Raw genomic sequence first — 20514 nt, 5'->3', positions numbered from 1 at the left:
TCCTGAGACAAATGTTCTTTCAAATTTGTGAAAAATACCATGACAAAATAGAAGTGATCTTTAATCTTAGTAGGTGTTTACAAACTTATGAATGTTTCTGAATATGTCAGGTTTTGTATAAGAGTGACATACTTGGAAAGGTTCTCACTTTCAGCATCTTCAGCTTTGAGATCTTACTGGGAAGCTGGAGACACAAGCTCTATTGTCAGCACACCCATGGGCATGATGTCATACAGTCTGATTACAAACACAATTGAGATTCTCTTAATTTTCTAGGATTGTTACCAATATCACTGCTGCTTACCTACACAACAGCATCTACCAAATCTACAAATATAAAACAGCTGGAACAGAAGCTGGATACAGTGGGAGTGTTGCCTTAATATTATTTTTTAATGGAATAATATTTCATGGACAAGAAAGGCAACCCCAAAACAAAAGTGCAAGTAAAACACCACTTTCAGTTGAAAACTGGGTTTCGGATGCCACTCAGGACTGAACTGTTGGGCCACTTTCTGTGTAGAAGAGTTAGGGAACATACAAAAAAGAAAACGCTTGTCATTCCTAGGATGACAATGCCCGAAATCAGTGCACTGGTGACGGAGTTCAGCTGGAAAGGAGGTCCATTTGGATGAGCTGCAAGGAGAACAAAAATGCACAGGTAAGATGTGGTTAGAATCTCTTAGCAGTGCCAAACACTGTCTTTCCATTACAACATCCTATAACAATTACAATTAAGGGACTAAAACTGTACTTCAGAATGAGCACCCGGCTACTTGGATAAAGCTTATTAAGTACACTTTGAAAACTGTTATCAGTTCTTTCAATATCCATCATGCTAGGGTGCTGATAAAGACAGTAAGGATACTTATAAGGCATAATCCCTCATATGCTAGTGACCAACCTTGACCTGTGCTATTTAAGGCAAGACTATCACTGTCCAAGAACTATCAAGGCAGAGGTATAAGGATCTGTGGCCTGAGTTAATGAAAGGATTTCTTCCCTGATATCATTATCCACATCTCAATTCAAAGGGTATATAAATCCTTAGCAGGCATATCTGGCACCAGATATCTGAGCTAGTCTAAGCTTGTCCATCACAGAAGGCTTCTTAACATGTTTATCAATTCTCAGAGAGAGGAGGTAACATATGTATTTAATATTTAGTGTAGCTCAAGAGGCTGTTCGTGGACCAGTTCCTGGATACTGGAACACACACACCCAGCCTGTACCATCTTTTTCATCATGAGGGAAAAAAACATTTGAGTGGTTGGTGCTACCCAAAGCACCAATGTGTGTTGCCCAGGAGTTGTGTTTGCCATTACCAGTGATGGAGAGTGAGGTGAAATGACAAGAACTTCTAGGTGGGAAACCAGACTGCTCCTCCCAGAAGCAGCTACCTGCCCTCAACTTCACCAATCCCTCCCCCTCACCAAAGCTGAAAAAAAGTCAGCTCTGTTGATCAGGTTTCCCTCCCCTTATCAACACTGTGCTGCCTGCTGACCTTACTTGTCTTCTCTCCACTACAGTAGTAATCCCACCTTGCTCTACCTCTACCCTCTCCACTGGGACAGCAACAGACACACGAATGCTGTTGCTCTGGGATGGAGAGGGCTGCTGCTTTCATTGGATGTGAAGGAAAGGTAGCAGCCATTAATACAGCAAGCTGTGTGCAGCAAATGGAGAATTTGCTTTTTATTATTATTTTAATGATACCCACAGGTAGGAGCACACTAGGGAGCAATTCATTACAAGAAGAACTTTGCTTCCATGCCAGGAAAGAAAGGTAGCTGCTTGTATGTGTTCTAAGTTGAGAAAAGAAGGGAATAAATACTTTTAGAGTTCAGAGGACAGGATAGGTTGCTTGTGCCACTCAGTCCTGTTATGAACAAGAGGTAGAATGGTTCAATGGACTGCCTGATTACCTTGACCATCCATTCTTAGTCATTAGCTACTCCTTGTTTACAGCATAGAACAATAACAGACAGGCTGAAACAAGTCCTCCAAGTGCCCAAAGGAGAAACACCCGAAAACTTAGATACCTGATCTCCCCTGCAGCCTATTTCCTTCATTGCCATGACAGACCACAAGTTCTACTCAAGCTTCTCCACAGGCTCTGTGTGTGGTTAAATGCCAGGAGAACAGGAGCAGAAGCAGAGCTCTTCTGACTTTGAGCTGTAAACCGAGCTGGACTGCACCATAATAACCATTTTGTGCTTCTACTCCTGCATGGCACAAGCAAATTTTATAGCTTAAGTCTATTTTGCATCTGGCAGTTGAAACGTTCCCTCACTCTCAGATGTCATAGCAGCAGATTTTCATTTCAACTCCAGGAATTAGAAGTTGCTATATTGGTGGGGTTGGGTACACAAATTAAACCGAGCATTCCAGATTCACCAATTGCTTTCTTTACAGCATGTCAGTATTGACTCATTTAAGTGACAAAAAAAGCCAAAAAGAAAAAAAAACATTCCAGCTAAGTGCATAGAGCTCAAAATCGTTCATCCCCTCCGTTCTGTTTCACTCATAAACCCTCTTTTATGTTTCTTGGAATTCTGATTAACTTACCAAGCTGTGAATTGTTGGTTGGCATCTCATCTGTATAAAACAAAAATGGGATGCATTATATTTTACAAATAACTCTGCCTACCTCCTCTCCCCTCCTTGCAACACAAAAGCCAATAGCCCTAGCTTTATTTTCAACACACATCAGCAATACTTGCAATGCTGACTAGTAGCTTTTAACATCTCTGGTAGAATAAGGATAACATTAATTACATGACACCACTTCATTTTTAATGCGAGCACACCAATATGAAGTTACTTAGTATTCTATGGCAAAAAAAAACCCCAAACCCCACATCTTAATGCAAGAACCTCTTAATTGAAAATGTGGCCAGTTCTATTTTGTCCCTCAATAAAAATACAACCACAGGCATAGTATTATATGCAAGTCTCTTCATCATTAATCATATTACAAGAAGATCTGTAGAGAAAAAAATTAACCTGAGTTTTTCAAGGAAAAATACATCAGTGTAATAAATGATTTTGTAATAAATGATTACAAAACTGCCCTTTCCACATGCTCACTTTTCTCTTGACAGTTACACAGTGGCATTATATGCAGGGAAACATTTGTATTTTGTCTTCGGTTTTTACTTACTTACCATTGTCCATCTCAGAACTACGTTTCTTGGCACTGCTTTTGCTTTTTTGTGCAACTTGTAAGCACAGCTCACGTATACATTTGTTTTGAGCAGCTGTCTTCTAAGTTTAAGTGAGACATCCATCAAAAGCTACACAAATTTCACCTTCACAAGTAGCTACCTGCTTTGTTTCTGTACGCAGAGACTAAAACATTTTCTTCTGTGTATGTCTCCTGTAATGGCTTATTTTAGATTAACAAACAAGAATAAAGTGTCTCTGAAAAGAACAAAATGTTAGTAATGAGAGTTCAGAAATACACAGAAGAAGGACCATTACTCACTTGCAGTAGCACTACGCGGTTCTTATCAAGGTAACTGCATAAACAGCTCTGTTACCTGAACAGCTGGTGACTAGAGTACGGGGAAGCCTGGCTAACTCCAGGTGCCTCTGCAGACACCGATGTGCGCAGGACCGGCCCTGGGACATATGCAGCACCAGCCTAAATGAGGGAAGTGAGGGGTTGCACATCCATGCAACTGCAGACCTAATACTGGGGTAGGTACTATGGTGAGTCAGGTGCAGCGGGTTTGATGGGCTTTATACAAGTGTATCCATACTACAGCATGACCAGACTTGGCCTTGAAAATATTATGAGCATCCTTTTCCAGAAGGAAAAGTAAAGCACAAGTCAGATTAAGTGACTTGCCCAATGCTACTCAGGAAATTCATGGCAGAGTTCAGAACTAAATCGCATTTTTTTCAGAGTACTTCCCATCAAACCATCCTTCTGTCAGCAGGAGTGGGATGCTCTAAAAGCACACCATGGAGGTGCAGAAATAAGTCTAATCCAAAAAGCTTTAGCCACGTATCTCAAGTAGAAGACACCTAAAACATTATTATTTTCCTTTTCCAGACTTATTCATGTTTTCATTTTAAAAAACCTCAGCAGTTGTCAAGAAATTACAAAATCATTTATCCTTTGGGGTCATTAAACACCCGTGGACAAATATTCGTTTGCTTGAAGCCATGCAGTATTTAAAAGTAATTGATGAGTTGGGTTTTTTTAATTGTAAAAATAGCATTCACAACATTTGAATCATAAGCTGTATTACCTAACAGGGGTTGCTCATATAACAAGCTTTATCTAGTTTCCATTCCTTGCCTAAGGCAGCATTTCTCTAGCATACATGTTTGCCCGAGCAAATCTGTCATTCATTTCCCATAAGTACTCATGCATGCAACTTTGAAGTTCATTCTTTTCACTTTTTCTTGATTAATCAGATAGCAGCAACTCAGTTGGGATTATGTATAACGCAGGACAAAAATACTCATTTTCATTGCAGAAATGTTGCTTATAACAGGATGTTTGTTCTAAAAATGGTCTCTTGCTAGATGCTTCCCTATTCTGGAGGGTCATTTGTTCTCCTTGTATGTGGGAGCACAACAACTTTCCACGTAAAGAAGGATTTTATTCTCAAGTGTTTCAATTATTTTTCCTAGATAGGATTCAGTCCTGCTCTCAGCTTCCTAAATCTAAGACTGCTGAAATCAGTTGCTTAACTGCAACTACTTACGAAAACCTGTAAACAGAATTTCTTAAACATTTTTCAAGTATTTTATTTTTATTATTTTGTCAACAGCAGTCACATAAATTCTTCTCAGAGACCGCAGGTTGCATTTAGAGCTCTCTTTTGTTTTGCTTTTTTTAAACTTTGGCAATAAAAATGGAAATCATGGAATTTCACCCTGAATTCAGAGGAGTAGATTTTGGCCCACTCTGTTTAGAATTTACATTTGGCCTATTTCTTTCTTACAGCTGAAGGCTAAGCACAGCATGTATTAATTTTATGCAACACTTTGATAAAAACCCACAGGTGAAGCTGGAAGAAATGGTGAATAGAAAGTGACAGTGAATATTCATTAGCTGTCCAAATTAAATTGCAGCACTGAACACAGTACCTTAAATTCCATTATCTTCAGTGAAATCTGACAAAAAAAGAAGTCAACCTACTGAGTTTGGGCTTTTATAACGGCCTTATATGCATAACAGTATCCCACACTGATTTTTATCGGGGTGCAAAAGAAGCACATAAGAGCCAAACAGAAATATTAGCTCAAAATTTCTACCAAAGACTCTAACAGTAGAGGAAAAAAAAATACCCAGGAAACTCATGGAGAATCCACCCTTTCTGTAAGTCACTGCATATTTGTACTAAACTGCAGGTTTCTGAAATTCCTGCAGTCCATAGAAATACTTTGCTCATTCCTACCACTCCTCGTAATGATGGGGCCAGCAGAAATTACAGCATTGCCAGAGGTGCTCTGAGGGCTCCAAGTTGTCCTGCCACCAGCGTCTCTTCTTTCTCTGTTGCTACAAATCTGCGTAGTTAATCAAAACAATCAGAGTTTCAGAGTGGAATGGAATTATTGCCCTTCTGTGCTTCCTGCTTTAATGTAAACTCTTTTATAAGCGACACTACAACTTTGATTTTGTTTTAGTACACATTAAATTACTTTGCAATAAAAACAGCTGCAATATTCCCTAGAAGTGTATCTTATAAATGCCCAGCTTCCCGTTGTATTTTGCCTCACTTCATTTATAGAACTACATTCTGTTGTATACAAGATCCATCTTATAGTATATTAAATTTTCAGTAGTTAATTTCCCAAAGCTTTGTTTACAGACAGTGTTCCCCAACAAATGTGTTTTGCTTGACTGGGGACAGACAACATTCTACAATCCTTAGTCTAGCAAGTTTCTCAAGTTAAAGTTCACACATTTTCCATGGAGTTCTAAATAGCAATGACCCACATTAAAACAATTCCCAGCACTCTGTCATCTGGAATCCACCTTTAACATCTCTAACTTATTATCTACCTTAATCCTGGGTACTCAAGTAAGCTTCAACCAGAACATTTCTTTAATTTCAACTTCTTGTGAAAGAACTTCAAAAAGCTCAGAACATAAATTCGATAGAAACAATAAATTATTTAGAAGCGTAACATAAAAGTATAAAATAATGTACACAGTGTCAGAAGTATACTGAACTGACAGTATTTTAAAATTCTAAATGGTAAGTCATTCAAAAGGAACAAATACCGCAGCATTCTGAAGACACCCACACAGAATATTCTGTGTTTATATGTATGTTTAAATGTTTCAATTCCCAAAATACATTTGTTGCTCCTGACACTTCTAAAATTAAATAATTTTTGAATTGATAGAATTTCATGAACATCAACAAACCAGCAGTTTCTAAACTATATGGGAGGTTGCAATAAACTATAGGGAATGTAGGGTTTTTTCACTATCAGAAACTCTTTCAAATTTTCCTTGTCAGTATAATGGCATTTGCTATAGCTTTAAGTTTTCCATAAATTCTATCCTAAGACATTTCTATTCATCCACTACAATTGTGGATACCTTGTTTCTTAGATGCTATACTAAGAATATCAGCTCTGAAGCTGTCTCAGAGTTATTACTTTTAAAAAATGAATTAAGGACTAAAAGGCAGAGAGGTCATTTCTCACATGTTCAGCAACCTGTGTTTCACAGGTCTAGTATTATTCTATCTCCAGATGATAGTAGTCATTGCCCTATTCTTCATCAGTTGTTTTACATTCCTTCAGACACAAAACCCATTCTTACTTCAGACTCTGCAAGTCACCTTTATTCTGTGCCATCCAAACTTCCATAGCATTTGTATGCATAATAACTCCAGTGTGCCTACTTTATATCCAGATAATTAACAACAACTTCTGTCCACTAAAACTTACTGGCACAAGAAAGGGACAGTCATCTGCTCTGCACAGCTTTGTCACACAGTGAAGGAAGACCGTAGACATCTTCTGGTTCTTGTGCTTCACAAAGCGAAACACTTCAAAGGAAAACCGGCCCATTTGGCTCTTGCCATTTTCAATTATAGTTGTCTGCGGGTCCTTGTCACAGCTAGTTTTTGTAGAGAAGATTAAAACTAGGATGAGCAGCTATATATGATTAGCGTTTTGAAGCTCTTAGCTAAGAATAAGGTAACTTAAGCGGCAATTTCAGTGCATTAGCCCTTTGGAAAAGAACACTGTGCCCTAACGTCCAACATGGGCAGCCACAATCCGCCTGTTAGGCTGCACAGTCCTACGCTGAAACGCATTCCTACAAAAAACATTATGTTTTGTTTTGCAACATCACAGCTATAACCAAGGTACCGTTTAATTCCAGTGCCCAAAGAAACTTGAGACCTGAAGCAAAAAGTAATCAGGTATGCTAACTGGTATAGACAGGTAACTCCAAATGAAGACAGCACCTCTCCAGCAACTGTCACTGATAAGATTTAATCTGAGATACTGCCAAGATGTTTTTCAAAGTTCCAATTAAAATAAAAGTTATTACTAGGAGTAGAAGCAGGAGCATCTATTTATCTTTAATCATTCGCTTAACTGCTTTCCTGAACCAGAGTCTATGATGTTTTACATCACTGTCATTCACCACAAGGGTACCTTTGGTAAAATAAAGGTCAATTTAGGATTCAGTTTGTGTGCTTATGGCATCTCTAGTAGAACCATTTTAGATATATGCTTCTCTACGTTCATAATTCTTATGACTTTGCATTTGCTTCTATGTTTATGTTCACAAACAAGATAAGTCCTGACATGTTATCTGTAATCCCAGCCCTCGGCCCTCCCCAATAATATTGCTTAGACTTTCTAGTCAGTTTAGAACACCACTATTGGAGAAATTTATAACTGTTTTTTTAAAGGAAGGACCCACAAAACACTGGGTTTGCACAGGACCTACCTGAAAAAAAGATCATATCGAAGATCATCGCTAGGATTACCAGATGGTGTGGTGTAACAGTAGTCCATCAAAACATTCCACCTGCACAGGGAGCAAAGTGATAGATAAGGGGAACTGGCAGCGTAAAAGTAGGGGTGGAGAATGAGTGAGACAAGATTAAAAGACAGTAGAGGCAAGTGTACAAACTGATAATGCAGGCTGTTACAATGAAGCTGAGTTACTGTATTTAGCAGGTCACATACAAGTCATCCTGCATTGCCAACATATCATCTGTTTCTTCCCATGACTTACAAAAGTCAGCAGAACAGCATATCAGCAGAATTGTATACATCAAATCACACTGATTCATGTAAGTCAGCCACCACACCAACACACATTGTATACTTCCTTACAGAAGCCGTGGCCACATAGGACTAGAAATCAAAGCCATCCCACTTTTAAAAGCTGTGCTGTTACAAAAATCTAACAGAGACTGGAGGCTAACAGTGGACTATCGAGGCCCAAATGAAGTCACACCACCACTGCGTGCTGCTGTACCAGACACGCTAGAACCCCAATATGAACTGAAGACAAAGGCTGCCAAATGGCATACAACAATCGATATTGCCAACGCGTTTTTCTCGATCCCTCTGGCAGCAAAGTGCAGGCCACAGTTTGCTTTTACTTGGAGGGGCATCCAGTACACCTGGAATCGACTGTCCCAGGGGTGGAAACACAGCCCTACCATTTGTCATGGATTGATGCACTGGAACAAGGTGAGGCTCTTGAACACCTACAGTATATCGATGACATAATTGTGTGAGGCAACACAGAGGAAGAAGTGTTTGAGAAGGTGAAAAGAATAATCCACATTCTTTTGAAAGCTAGTTTTGCTGTAAAACAAAGTAAGGTCAAAGGACCTGCACAGGAAATCCAGTTTTTAGGAACAAAATGGTAAGATGGGTGTCACCATATCCCAAAGGATGCAATCAACAAAATAACAGTCGTGTTTCCACCAACTAACAAAAAAGAAACACAAGCTTTCTTAGGTATCATAGTTTTATGGAGAATGCATATTCCAAATTACAGCCTGATTGTAAGCTTGCTCTCTCTCAAGTAACCCACAAGAAGAAAAACTTTGAATGGGGCCCTGAGCAGCAGCAAGCCTTGGAACAAATTAAACAGGAGACCATTCATGCAACAGTAGCCTTTGGGCCAGGCCAGACAGGACAAGATGTGAAAAACATGCTTCACACCTCAGCCAGGAATAATGGCCCCACCTGGAACCTTTAGAAGAAAGCACCTGGAGAGGCTCAAGGATGGGAGAACATCAGAGGTGGAAGGCTGCTCTGTGGAGTTCTACACAAGTCTCAAACTGCTAAAGAAGGTGAATCCAGTCAGTTGTCAGAGGTTAAAGCCAGCTGGATGGTTTTAGATAGTGCTGAACAAGAAAAACAGCCAGTGCTCTATCTCCATACTGACTCATGGATGGTGACAAATGCCCTGTGGGCGTGATTACAGCAACGGAAGCAGAGCAACTGGCAGTGCAGAGGTAAACCCATCTGGGCTGCTGAATTATGGCAAGATATTGCTGCCCAGGTAGAGAACCTGGTTGTAAAAGTACATAGCATGTACTACAAGCTCACATACCCATGAGCTGTACCACTGAAGAACATGGAAACAATGAGTAAGCAGACTGGGCTGCTCTAGTATGACCCCACCTGAAGTACTGTGTCCAGCTCTGGAACACTCAGCACAGGAAAGATAGACTTGTTGGAACAGGTCCAGAAGAGGGCCACAAAATTCTGGGAGAAGTACCTCTCCTATGAAGAAAGACTGAGAGAGTTGGGATTATTCAGCCTGGAGAAGGCTCCAGGGAGACCTTATTGCAGCCTTTCAGTATTTAAAGGAGGTATATAAGAAAGATGGGGACAAACTTTTTAGCAGGGCCTATTGCAAAAGAACAAGGGGCAATGGTTTTAAACTAAAACAGGGTAGATTTAGCCTGGATATAAGGAGGAATTTTTTACAATGAAGGTTGTGAAATACCAGAACAGATTGCCCAGAGAGGTGGTAGATGCCCCATCCCTGGAAACATTCAAGGTCAGGTTGGACAAGGCTCTGAGCAACCTGATTAGGTTGAAGATGTCCCTGCTCATTGCAAGGGGGTTGGACTAGATGACCTCTAAAGGTCCTTCCAACCCAAACCATTCTATGAATTGAAGTGGCTGAGGTGGATCTGGACTGGGAACACAAGGGTGAGTTAGTGATAACTCAATGGGCCCATGACACATCAGGACATTTAGGAAGGGATGCAACATACAAATGGGCTCCTGATCAAGGGGTAGACTTCACTATTGATGCCATTACACAAGTTATCCATGAATTTCAAACATGCACCATAATCAAACATGCTAAGAGACTAAAACCTTTTTAGTGTAGATGACGACGACTGAAGTATCAACATGGGGAAGCCTGGAAGACTGATTATAGCACACTACCATGAACCCACTGTGGCAAGCACCATACGCTTACAATAGTGGAAGTGACTACTGCATGGTTGAAAACATACCCTGTGACCCATGCCACTCTCCAGAATACTATCTTGGCCCTTGAAAAGTGAGTTTTATGGCAACACGGCACCCTTGAAAGAATCAGACAACAGGACTCATTTCCAAAACAGCCTCATAAAAACCCGGGCCCAGGAACATGGCATTGACTGGGCATATCACATCCCCTATCATGCACTAGCCTCCAGGAAAATTGAACAATACAATAGACTGCTAAAAACTACACTGAGAGCAATGGGTGACAGGACATTCAAGCACTGGGATTCCCATTTAGCAGAAGCTATTGGCTAGCTAACTCTGGAGGATCTGCCAGTCAATCTGGCCTGCCCAATCAAAACCCCTGCACACTGTGGAAGGAGGTAAGATTCCATAGTACATATAAAGAACTTGTTTGGAAAAACAGTCTGTGTTGCTCCTTCCTCAGGAAAGGATAAACCTATTCATGGGATTGTTTTTGCTGAAGGACCTGGGTGCACTTGGTTGGTAATGCAGAAGGATGGGGGAATCCAATGTGTACCTCAAGATGATTTAATCCTGGGTGAAAATAATCCATGATTTGAGTTACATGTTATGGAAGTTACTACAGCAGGAACGCGTTGTTGCTAGCCAGGCTAGGAGCAAGGGGAAGAGTTCTTGCAATGTTAAATCCTATAACCTGGCCCAAAGGGACCAAGGGTGGAGATTGTAATGGATATAACTTTAAATTGTTGTAACCCATAATTTGAGTTGCATGTTATAGGAATTACCATAGCAGGAACCACCTGAACCAACAGAGGACCAGCCTTACAAGAAGCAGTGCAAGCGCAGCAGCGATCCAGCCTGAGCTAGCTTCGGTGCCCAATAACTCCATACAACACTTGACCTCTCCTGTCCTAAGTGACCACCATAACAGATGAAGCCCAAAGTCATGGATTACATGAACTCAGTGGACATCTTGTGGACATTCATGGATGTTTTGCAGACTTTTCACAGGGGTGGTCCATAGACTAAGGTAATGATATCTGTGTATTATATCAAAGGATGGGAAGGGTGGTGGTGGGTAATGAGAACATATTGGATTGTGTGAGACCAGAGGGATCGGCCTCTTCTCCCTGGTAGCAGATAATAGGATGAGGGGGAATGGTTTGAAGCTGCGCCAGGGCAGGTTTAGGCTAGACATTAGGAAAAACTTCTTCACCAAAAGGGTTGTCAGGCTCTGGAATGGGCTGTCCAGGGAGGTGGTAGAGTCCTCATCCCTGGAGGTATTTAAAAGAAGGATAGATGAGGTGCTTCGGGACATGGTTTAGTGGTGGGATGGCAGGGTTAGGTTAAAGGTTGGACTCGATGATCTCAAAGGTCTTTTCCAACCAAAGTGATTCTATGATTCTATGACATAACTGGTATGGAATAAGGTGTGGAGAATGTGTTTGTTTTGGCTGTGATAGAGTTAATTTTCTTCACAGTAGCTGGTATGGGGCTGTTTTGGATTTGTGCTGGAAACAGTGTTGATAATACAGGGATGTTTTAGTTATTGCTGAGCAGGTCTTTCACAGAGTCAAGGCCTTTTCTGCTTCTCGTGCTGCCCCACCAGCGAGCAGACTGGGGGTACACAAGAAGCTAGGAGGAGACACAGCTGGGACAGCTGACACAGCTGACCCCAACAGACCAAAGGGGTATGCTAGACCATACGACATCATACTCAGCAATAAAACTAGGGAAGCCACTGCTCAGGGACTGGCTGGGAATCAGTCAGTTGGTGAGCAATTCATTTTACATCACTTGTCTTTGTTGGAGTTTATTTCTCTTTGTTATTTTCCTTTTCATTACAATTTATTATTATTACTTTCTTTCAATCATTAAACTGTTCCTATCTCAACCCACAAGTTTTCTTTTACATTTCCAATTTTCTTCTCACAGTGGGATGGAGGGAGCAAGCAAGCAGCTGTGTGGTGCTCAGTTGCCAGCTGGAGTTAAACCACAACAAAAGCCCTGGAGTTTCTCACTTGATCTTAGAGACCCTTTCTTAAATAACACCAACACAGGATTTAAAGGATAATTCAGGAAAACTTTCATAATGAGGACAGTAGCAAGATATGCATTCACCATCAAGGACCTGATACCCTCCAGCTGAGGGTAGCAATTATCAAACACCAACCATTATTTTGACATACAAAAGGCTCTGAGGAAAGACAGTTGCTTCCAAATCAGAAAAATTTTCAGTACCAAGAGTCGAAAGCAAGCAAGACAAGAAATAACGTCCTTTATGGTACCTGCCATCAAGGTTGGTTGCTCTTACAGCTGCATATATTTTGGTTTTCAAAGGTAAACCTGTACTTGGAATGAGGAGCTGCTGGCTGTAGGTCGAATCCTGAAAAACAAACATTGCCTCAGTGTACCAGAAATCCCACTATAACAACCCATCTGCATCCACAGACTGAACTCCCACCTAATTCTTCTGACCCTTCTATGTAGGACAGTCATTTACTTTGTCCTCTGTAAGGGAAAAAGCAAAAAGCAGTGCCAAAGCATTTGGCGACAAGTTTGTATGTAAAGATCAACACCACTTGACTGGCCTTATCCTATGAAACTATTTTGGGGAATCTATTTATGGTTTTATGAAGTGGTTGGATTGCTGATTAAAGAAGAGGGATCATTCATTGACACCTCAGTAAGTCTCCCAGCACCTACAGACCTACATAGCAGCTACTGTGGTTTTGTAAAGGAAAAGCTGAACTGAGTTGTCACAGTGTACCCTCTCCCAGCAAAGGTTGTTAAGGTTGTTTGATTTAGTGGAAACAGCAATGCCATCAGATTTTATATATCTTGAGCTTTAGTCTGGGAGGACAACACATTCTATTATGCAAAATGTAGTTTAGAAATTGGCTTGTTGAAGGCTACAAGTAACAAACATTTTCATTTAAATTCTACTATTTAAAAAAGCTGTATACAACGTAAAAATTGGGAATTCCCCATATACTGCTACATAGATATAGCTGTTTCATTGGTTTCTTATTCAAAGGCTGAACCATTAATGTCACTTTAGCAACAATGCCATGAACTATCTGAGTGACAGACATTAATTCAGCATATCAAAATGCACTTACTGATAACATCACTTATGTCAAATAGGCTGCTAATCCAGTACACACAAGGGACTCAGCACGTTGGGACCTCTTATAAGAGGTTGAAACACTCAATATGTTTAACAAAATTTTTCTTATATATTTTTGACCAGGTTCAGTGTGATGGGGGTAAGACCAAGAGCAGCAGCTGACAGCAACAAGAAGGATTAAGCACATAAATCAAGTATTTTTTCAAAAGCAACAATGTCAAAATTCACAGCATGCCCAATATTCAATCTCTGCAGCATCAGAGGCCTCGGGACATACATATGCACACACAGACCAGCTCTGCAACATACACAGAGCAAGTCCTTGAAGATCCACTAAAGTGAGATCAGGTAAGTTTGACTTCTTTAAAATGAAATATATGTTTCTCTAATACATATCTCTGTCACATTTTGCAAACTGATTAAAAAGTCTACAGCAAGTCCCTCACTATTATATTCCATAGTTCTTTTTTTTTCTTAAAGAGTAGTTTTTATTCATTTAGACAGGCATTTACAAGAAGGCCTAAAAGCACATAGCCACTTAGGCTCTGTGAAAGCCCATTAAATGTTTTGCTATTAAACCCTGAGTCTATCATAACAACTCCTCTTGTCTTTCCTAATGGTAACACATGCTAACAGCACAAGGTAAATGTAAACACCACCTTGTGAGGGAAGATGAAGGTGAGCTGAGAAGATGAAGTGTCAATGTTGGGAAGTAACACTACAGCTAAAGTTTGAAAGTACGGCTGCTCACAGTCAAGAGCCTCCTCTGTACACAACCCCTCACAGATACCAAAGGTGGATGGGAGCCTCGAGGCCTTCACAAAACCAGGAGTCTCTAGCAGGGACCAAGAGAACCCACAGGATCAGAGCTCACAAGACCACGGGTGCCCCAAGAGGGAGACTGCAGGCAATGCACAAGCTGCCTGTGTACACACCCAGCCCTGGGATGTGAACCAGAAGGGCATATCCATCACTTGAATCTGCCAGCCTTGGCAGTATTACTCATGCTAGTGCTACTCACTAGAGTAATATGACTGAAGTCAGAAGGATAAGACACCACTGTTCATGGTCGACTTGTAAAATCACTGGGGTAGGGAGGATGAAAGCCCCAGCTTGGCATGTGATATTTGAGGAAAAAATGTGCTCAGTGCAAGCATCAATAGTATTTATACCTGACTGCGTGCAGAACTGGGCCCTGAAAGGCAGCAAACATGTGGTGGTCAATGCTTATCCTGATTGAGAACTTTGGCTACCCTCACCCTGCCCCATCTTCCTGGTCACAGGTTTATTTAAAAATGAGAGAAGTATAGTATTCATTTTAACAGATTATAGGTTATTTGGAGCTCTGCTCAGTCAAACAAACATGATATTTTTTTTTTAAGTGTGCCTTTGGAAAATGTCCTGTTACAATATTTATAGCTCATTATGTTCAAAGCATAAAGCATTGACTTTTAAATCAGTTGCATGAATTATAACTCAGTGTCATGATAGCATGAATAATAATGAAAAAATCAGATTCATAATTTACAAAAATGTTGCTTGATAGATTGAAAAATTGATATTTAAATCAGGTATTTAAAATGTATGAATAAAAATTTTAATCAACAGGAAAATATCATTTCAGAGATTAATGTTGTTAAGTAGAGGTCTGTGCATTTTTCATGTTTTACTGTCACCATCCGTATTTACACAGAAAAAGCTTATACAATAATGCATATTCAAGTTAAATTATCTAAAACATATGGAAGAAGTCTGAGTTAAAAGCTGTTAAAATTAACCCTTAAAATCTTGAAAGTCCACATGATGAGTCAACAAGTACAGTGGGCTATAGATTTGGAACAAATCCCACATCCCTCACTACAATCACAGATGATCAAAACACTCTGATGAGGCTTGAACATAAAAATACCCCAGCTAAAGTGCTACAGTTTATTACTAAGGGAACAGGTCTAGAATACTTTTACAGAATTCTACAGAGTACTCACTGTATCAGTACACATATACACACATATATATACACACACACACAATAAATACAAACACAAGTATGCGCTCCAGAGTATGATAATTACTACAACTGATTATTCACATGGCACTACAACCTGAAAGCCAGAGCTGTAAACTGAGGAACTGTATAAATACAGAACAAAAAGACTATGTGCATCCTCAAAGAGCAGCTATATAAATACAAGACAACAGGTACAGGCAAATGAAAAGGGCAAGGGAACTCAGATGAAAGATGCTTGGATGAAATCTTGGTTCTTCATGGGAGCAGTGGGAAGGGAATAGCAAATAATGAAGAGGAGCCTATCCAGTTTGCACCAACATAGTGCAGAGACTGATTTAGTCCAGGCCATACACTACAGTTTTATACTCACGTTGTAAAGCAACAAATTCAAAGTGCTGATAAATGTACCATTGTTCTCTCTTACAGAAATAGCAGCTGATGACCTACAACAGAACCAGAAACAAAAAGCCATCATGAAGATATCTTATTTTTGTGTTTACATACTTCAGTGGTTTTGATTGTTAAAAAACTCAATGAGTCATGTCACAAGGAGTTAATTTATGCATTTGGGTTATAAACTTCAGAAATAGGAATTTATAGTGGAAACACTGACAGAACCTTAACTATGCAGAAAGTAATGGATACTGTTGAAAACATGAATCAGAAAAATAATTATCAGAGAGGCAAAGTGACAAAAAGGAACCCACTTTTCATGATGTACAAGGTTTACTCATTGAAATATTCTCTCTCGCACTCTATATACACAGGCTTATAAACTATTTTGTGAAGAATTTCCATTTTTCGCTGCTACCATTTTGTCATCAGAACATCTGAATTTTAAGGGAAGTTTTACATTATCTAAGGCTCTCTTCATAAAGGCAGCTCTTCATAAACTATGTTATCTCATACAGTGATGCTACAGATTTTCCTTTGCATCACCTCTTCTTTCAGTGTTTTTTCCTTTCCCTTTATTCTTTAACAGCTAAAAATCCCTACGTTAACAATACTGCTATGGCATGCATATATTTAGGTGTGTATGCGTATAAACGCATACATATGAGTTTACATAAACATGGCAGTGAAACACATAGAAATGAAAAGCACACTTACGAAGCAAGCTGGGTATTATTAACCAAGTACTCCAGTGGATAGCTACAGCTAAATTTGTACAGGAGCCCAGGCAAATAGCTGATAATCGTTGGTGGGTCTGGAGTATCAATATAGCCTGAAACGTTACCTATCTGTACCACTGAGGTATTTCCATAAGCATTGATACCTCGAGCTGAGGATACCTATTGAGGGAGACAGAAAACAACTATTATCAGAAAGTTAGCTATGGAGCAAAAGATACCTAAAGACACTGATGCTTTAGCCCATAATTTATCCAGAGATATCTTCAGGAAATCCTTCAAAAACTAATTTAGTTTAATAATATGTTTCCTGTGTTCTGTTTTTCACCTCCTCGAAATCATACATACACAGTTCACAAATGATATCATTGTTCTAAAACACAGACTGGAGGAACATTAGAAAAAAACTGATGAATCTGGGAAGTATTTTTTTTTGGCAGGTACTTTTTTTCTGAGCATTCCCAGGAAATTCACGTGACTTGCGGGGAAAAGTTAAAAAAGTTATTACAGTTAAAAAAAATATTAGCTTAAAATGAGCTTCCATACACAACAGTAAAGTCAATACACAAGCAATTTCATTCACAGAAACAATACTCTGTCACTCTTGAACTTTGTTTTTGACACATCAAACCCACTGTACTTTATAAGCAGATACAAGCCAAATAGTAAGTCTACATTTTTGTCTACCTTACACACACCTCAATCTAAGTTACAAACTATGTGCCAAAGAAAAATTGTCAGAAATGCAAAAGCTGAAAAGTAATACCACCTTAATGCCCATGCAGCCTTAATTCAGTCCCTGGACACATGCTATCTTGTGTTGCTCAGGCTCACAGAGTGTGCAGAGCCAGCAATAACACACAGCTCTCCAGAAAACTGAAGGACACCCTTTCCTCCTGGTAGCAGCCCAGCCCCAGTTCATCTGTAGCTACTGCTCTGAATAAGGGGATGGTTTGAAAACAGCAGATAAAGCATCACAAATTGCTTTCTCAGCAGGCACATACACAATATGGCCAATTAACATGGCACTGGACTTCCGCTGTAGCATTTCCTTTGTATAACTGTATTAGCAACACAGATGCTTTCAAATAGATTTAGAACACAGTTTCTTAAAAAGACATTTCATCATGAAGAATCATCCTGAGGTGCGTGTGGATTGTAACGTTCTGCACTAAGTAGCACAGGATACACAGCAGGTATTTTGATTTCTTTAGCTAGAGAAAATATGACTAGAAGACAGATGCAGCCATACACTTTGCCAACAGTATACCTAATCATTTGCTAAGTGGCAGGAAAATTATGAAAAATCAAATTTCCTAGGATCTGTTCCCCGCCTAAAACACACAGGCTAGAGCACTAAGGTAGTATAGCCAGCTACAACTCTGTTTAGCTTCCTCACCACCCCATCCCCAAAAAATAAAAAGTTGTGTCTGCTATATTACAGATAGACCCAGGTTTTACCTGAGCTCTACCTGAACTGTTGTCTTTCTCTTACTCTTACTGAAAATGAGTTTAAAGGTCTTTGCTGTGAAACACAGCCAAGAAATGCATGGGATTGTACTACTGCAGTGTGGGGAATCATAGAATCATTTGGTTGGAAAAGACCTTTAGATCATCAAGTCCAACTATACCTGTCCCCAGGCAGCTCATTTACCCATCTTTTAAATACCTCCAGGAACGGGGACTCGACTATGTCTCTGGGTAGCCTGTTCCAGTGCCTGATAACCTTTCCAGTGGAGAAATTTTTCCCAGTAGCTAATCTAAACGTCCCCTGGAGCAACTTGAGGCCATTTTCTCTTGTCCTATTGCTTGTTACTTGGGAGAAGGGACTGACACCCACTTGAGGCCATTTTCTCTTGTCCTATCGCTTGTGGGTGTCAGTCCCTTCTCCCAAGTAACTTCACCACACCCTGCTTTCAGGTAGCAGTAGAGCATGATAAGGAATGCTCCCTGCTCCTTTATCCTCTTTGTGGCACAGCATGCATAAACTGAGAGAGGATGAAGGGAAATTTTGGTTGTATTTTTAGCAGCTGCTACTTTGTCTTTGTATCCTGTACAGCCTTGTGGTGGGCTTCATGGGAAGCTGCAATTACTTGGACTTACCAGACTGGGGTTTTGGTTTTTATGTTTGTTTGGTTGGTTTTTTTTAAACAAACATCAAGCTCTTACAGTTATAATCAAATAGCAAGTTCAGGGAGTTTACAATGTGACCAACCCCACAGGAACAGGAAAAAGTTGCTCCCTGGCAAATTCTTCTACTGCAAGTCATGGAGGTGCTGCAGCTTTTCAGGGAAAGTGGGAAAATAGAATCTTGAACTTGCTGAACTGGTTTTTTGTTGAAATTTTAGAATGAAAGTCAGCCTGAGGCAAATAGGTCACAGAGTGCATCGAACATTTCAGCCCAGTTTCACAAAATTATTAGCAACAGAAAACAGGGGGATTGTTATAAAAACTAGCAGGTATCATCAAAGTGCAAGTGTGAATTCCAGATAGACTATAAGCCTTAAAAATTATACATTTTTAAACTTGTTTTTTTAAGTTATACTACAGTCATTACTGCTTGTACAGTGCGATATACACACAGACTGTACAACTTCTCTCCCTTGGTTTAGAAGGTTTGAGACCCGACTTCTCCTCCTCCCCCGAGTGAGATAGTTTCACTGAAGAAAATTAAATTATACGGGTACAAGACAGACTTCAAAGCCAGCTCCTGGTTCCAAAATCTCACCCACAGCTGAGGACTAGATTTAGTCATTAGCTGTACAAAGATGTGCATTACCCATGCATGAAACAGCAACATAAAATGTAAACACCGAAGTCACACCACCAGGCAAAACACTGTAGCACAGAGTGACTGTGCACTAGGAGATCAGTGCTGAAGATACAAATCTGAACTTCAGTCCCACATCTTGACTTTTTTGTCATGAATTGAGTGCATAGGTTAGATAGCCTTTTGTGTGTGTGTGTCTCAGGCATTCGAAGTTTGCTTGAAAACTTCGGTTTGTTGCCAGGCAGTTCCATATTGAGCTGAGATCTTCCAAGGAGGTGGCAAGACCTCAAGGCACTGCTAGCAGAGGTGTTTACTGGGGGGTTGGGCCCTCTGACCAGACTATCCCCTCTCGTATATTCAGTCATTACCTTATCGCAGACATCAGCAAGCCCCTCACATATGAGAGCACAGAACTAGGTACCCAGACTAACTTTCACCTATCTAAATAAAAACTCTTAAAAATATTTTACTTTCATTTTCCAAGTGGGTATTTGAAAACTTTCAGCAAAAATTACAGCATGTTCAGCAAGAGTTTTGAAAATGGCTTGGAAAAATCCCATTTTCCCACTAAAAAAATTTAAAGATGAAAAATATACTTTCTAATCAGAGGATAATGTGTGTCCCACCACATTTTCTCATTAGTAATTGAGATTATAAGTTACCGGCTTTCTCCGGTTTTCTTTGATGTATGCAATATATTGCTAGCTGGGCAAGACAATGTAAACATTATCTGCAAGAGATACAATGCTGTCAAGGCTATTCACTTGATCCTATGCATAAACAGCCATGCTACAGTTTCACTTTGACCTTGTCTTACCACCAAAGTGTTTCCACAGGATTCCAAAGTACTCAGATTGATGATGAAAATGACCACTGCTGGAAAGGTGTTGTTATTGATGAAACCCCTGCAGTGGGCATCCCCATGTTTCCCATTCAGTGCCAGATCTGTCTCAGAATAACCAGAGAAAAGGACTGTGCAAAAATTTATCTTCATAGTAATTGTCTGTACTCCACAGAAAACATTGAT

At 39.9% G+C, this 20514-nt stretch overlaps 1 protein-coding gene across 1 annotated transcript in view; it reads right to left on the bottom strand.

Moving 5' to 3' along the window:
- Window positions 1-460: 460 nt before the first annotated feature.
- ZPLD1 (zona pellucida like domain containing 1) overlaps window positions 461-20514 on the bottom strand; it is a 25339-nt gene continuing 5285 nt past the window's right edge. Inside the window, exons 2-10 of the mRNA XM_009642205.1 lie at window positions 20305-20514; window positions 16698-16879; window positions 15958-16030; window positions 12738-12835; window positions 7940-8020; window positions 6925-7096; window positions 5418-5526; window positions 2569-2598; window positions 461-636 (exon numbers count right to left, since the gene is read on the bottom strand). The exon at window positions 20305-20514 is cut by the window's right edge and continues 6 nt beyond it. Of these exons, the coding sequence (XP_009640500.1) occupies window positions 461-636; window positions 2569-2598; window positions 5418-5526; window positions 6925-7096; window positions 7940-8020; window positions 12738-12835; window positions 15958-16030; window positions 16698-16879; window positions 20305-20514 (1131 nt within the window). The remainder of the gene's footprint in view (window positions 637-2568; window positions 2599-5417; window positions 5527-6924; window positions 7097-7939; window positions 8021-12737; window positions 12836-15957; window positions 16031-16697; window positions 16880-20304) is intronic.

The sequence above is a fragment of the Egretta garzetta genome, unplaced genomic scaffold (assembly GCF_000687185.1).
Source record: "Egretta garzetta isolate BGI_Z169 unplaced genomic scaffold, ASM68718v1 scaffold367, whole genome shotgun sequence".
NCBI lineage: Eukaryota > Metazoa > Chordata > Aves > Pelecaniformes > Ardeidae > Egretta > Egretta garzetta.
This window is presented reverse-complemented; position numbering and strand designations above follow the sequence as displayed.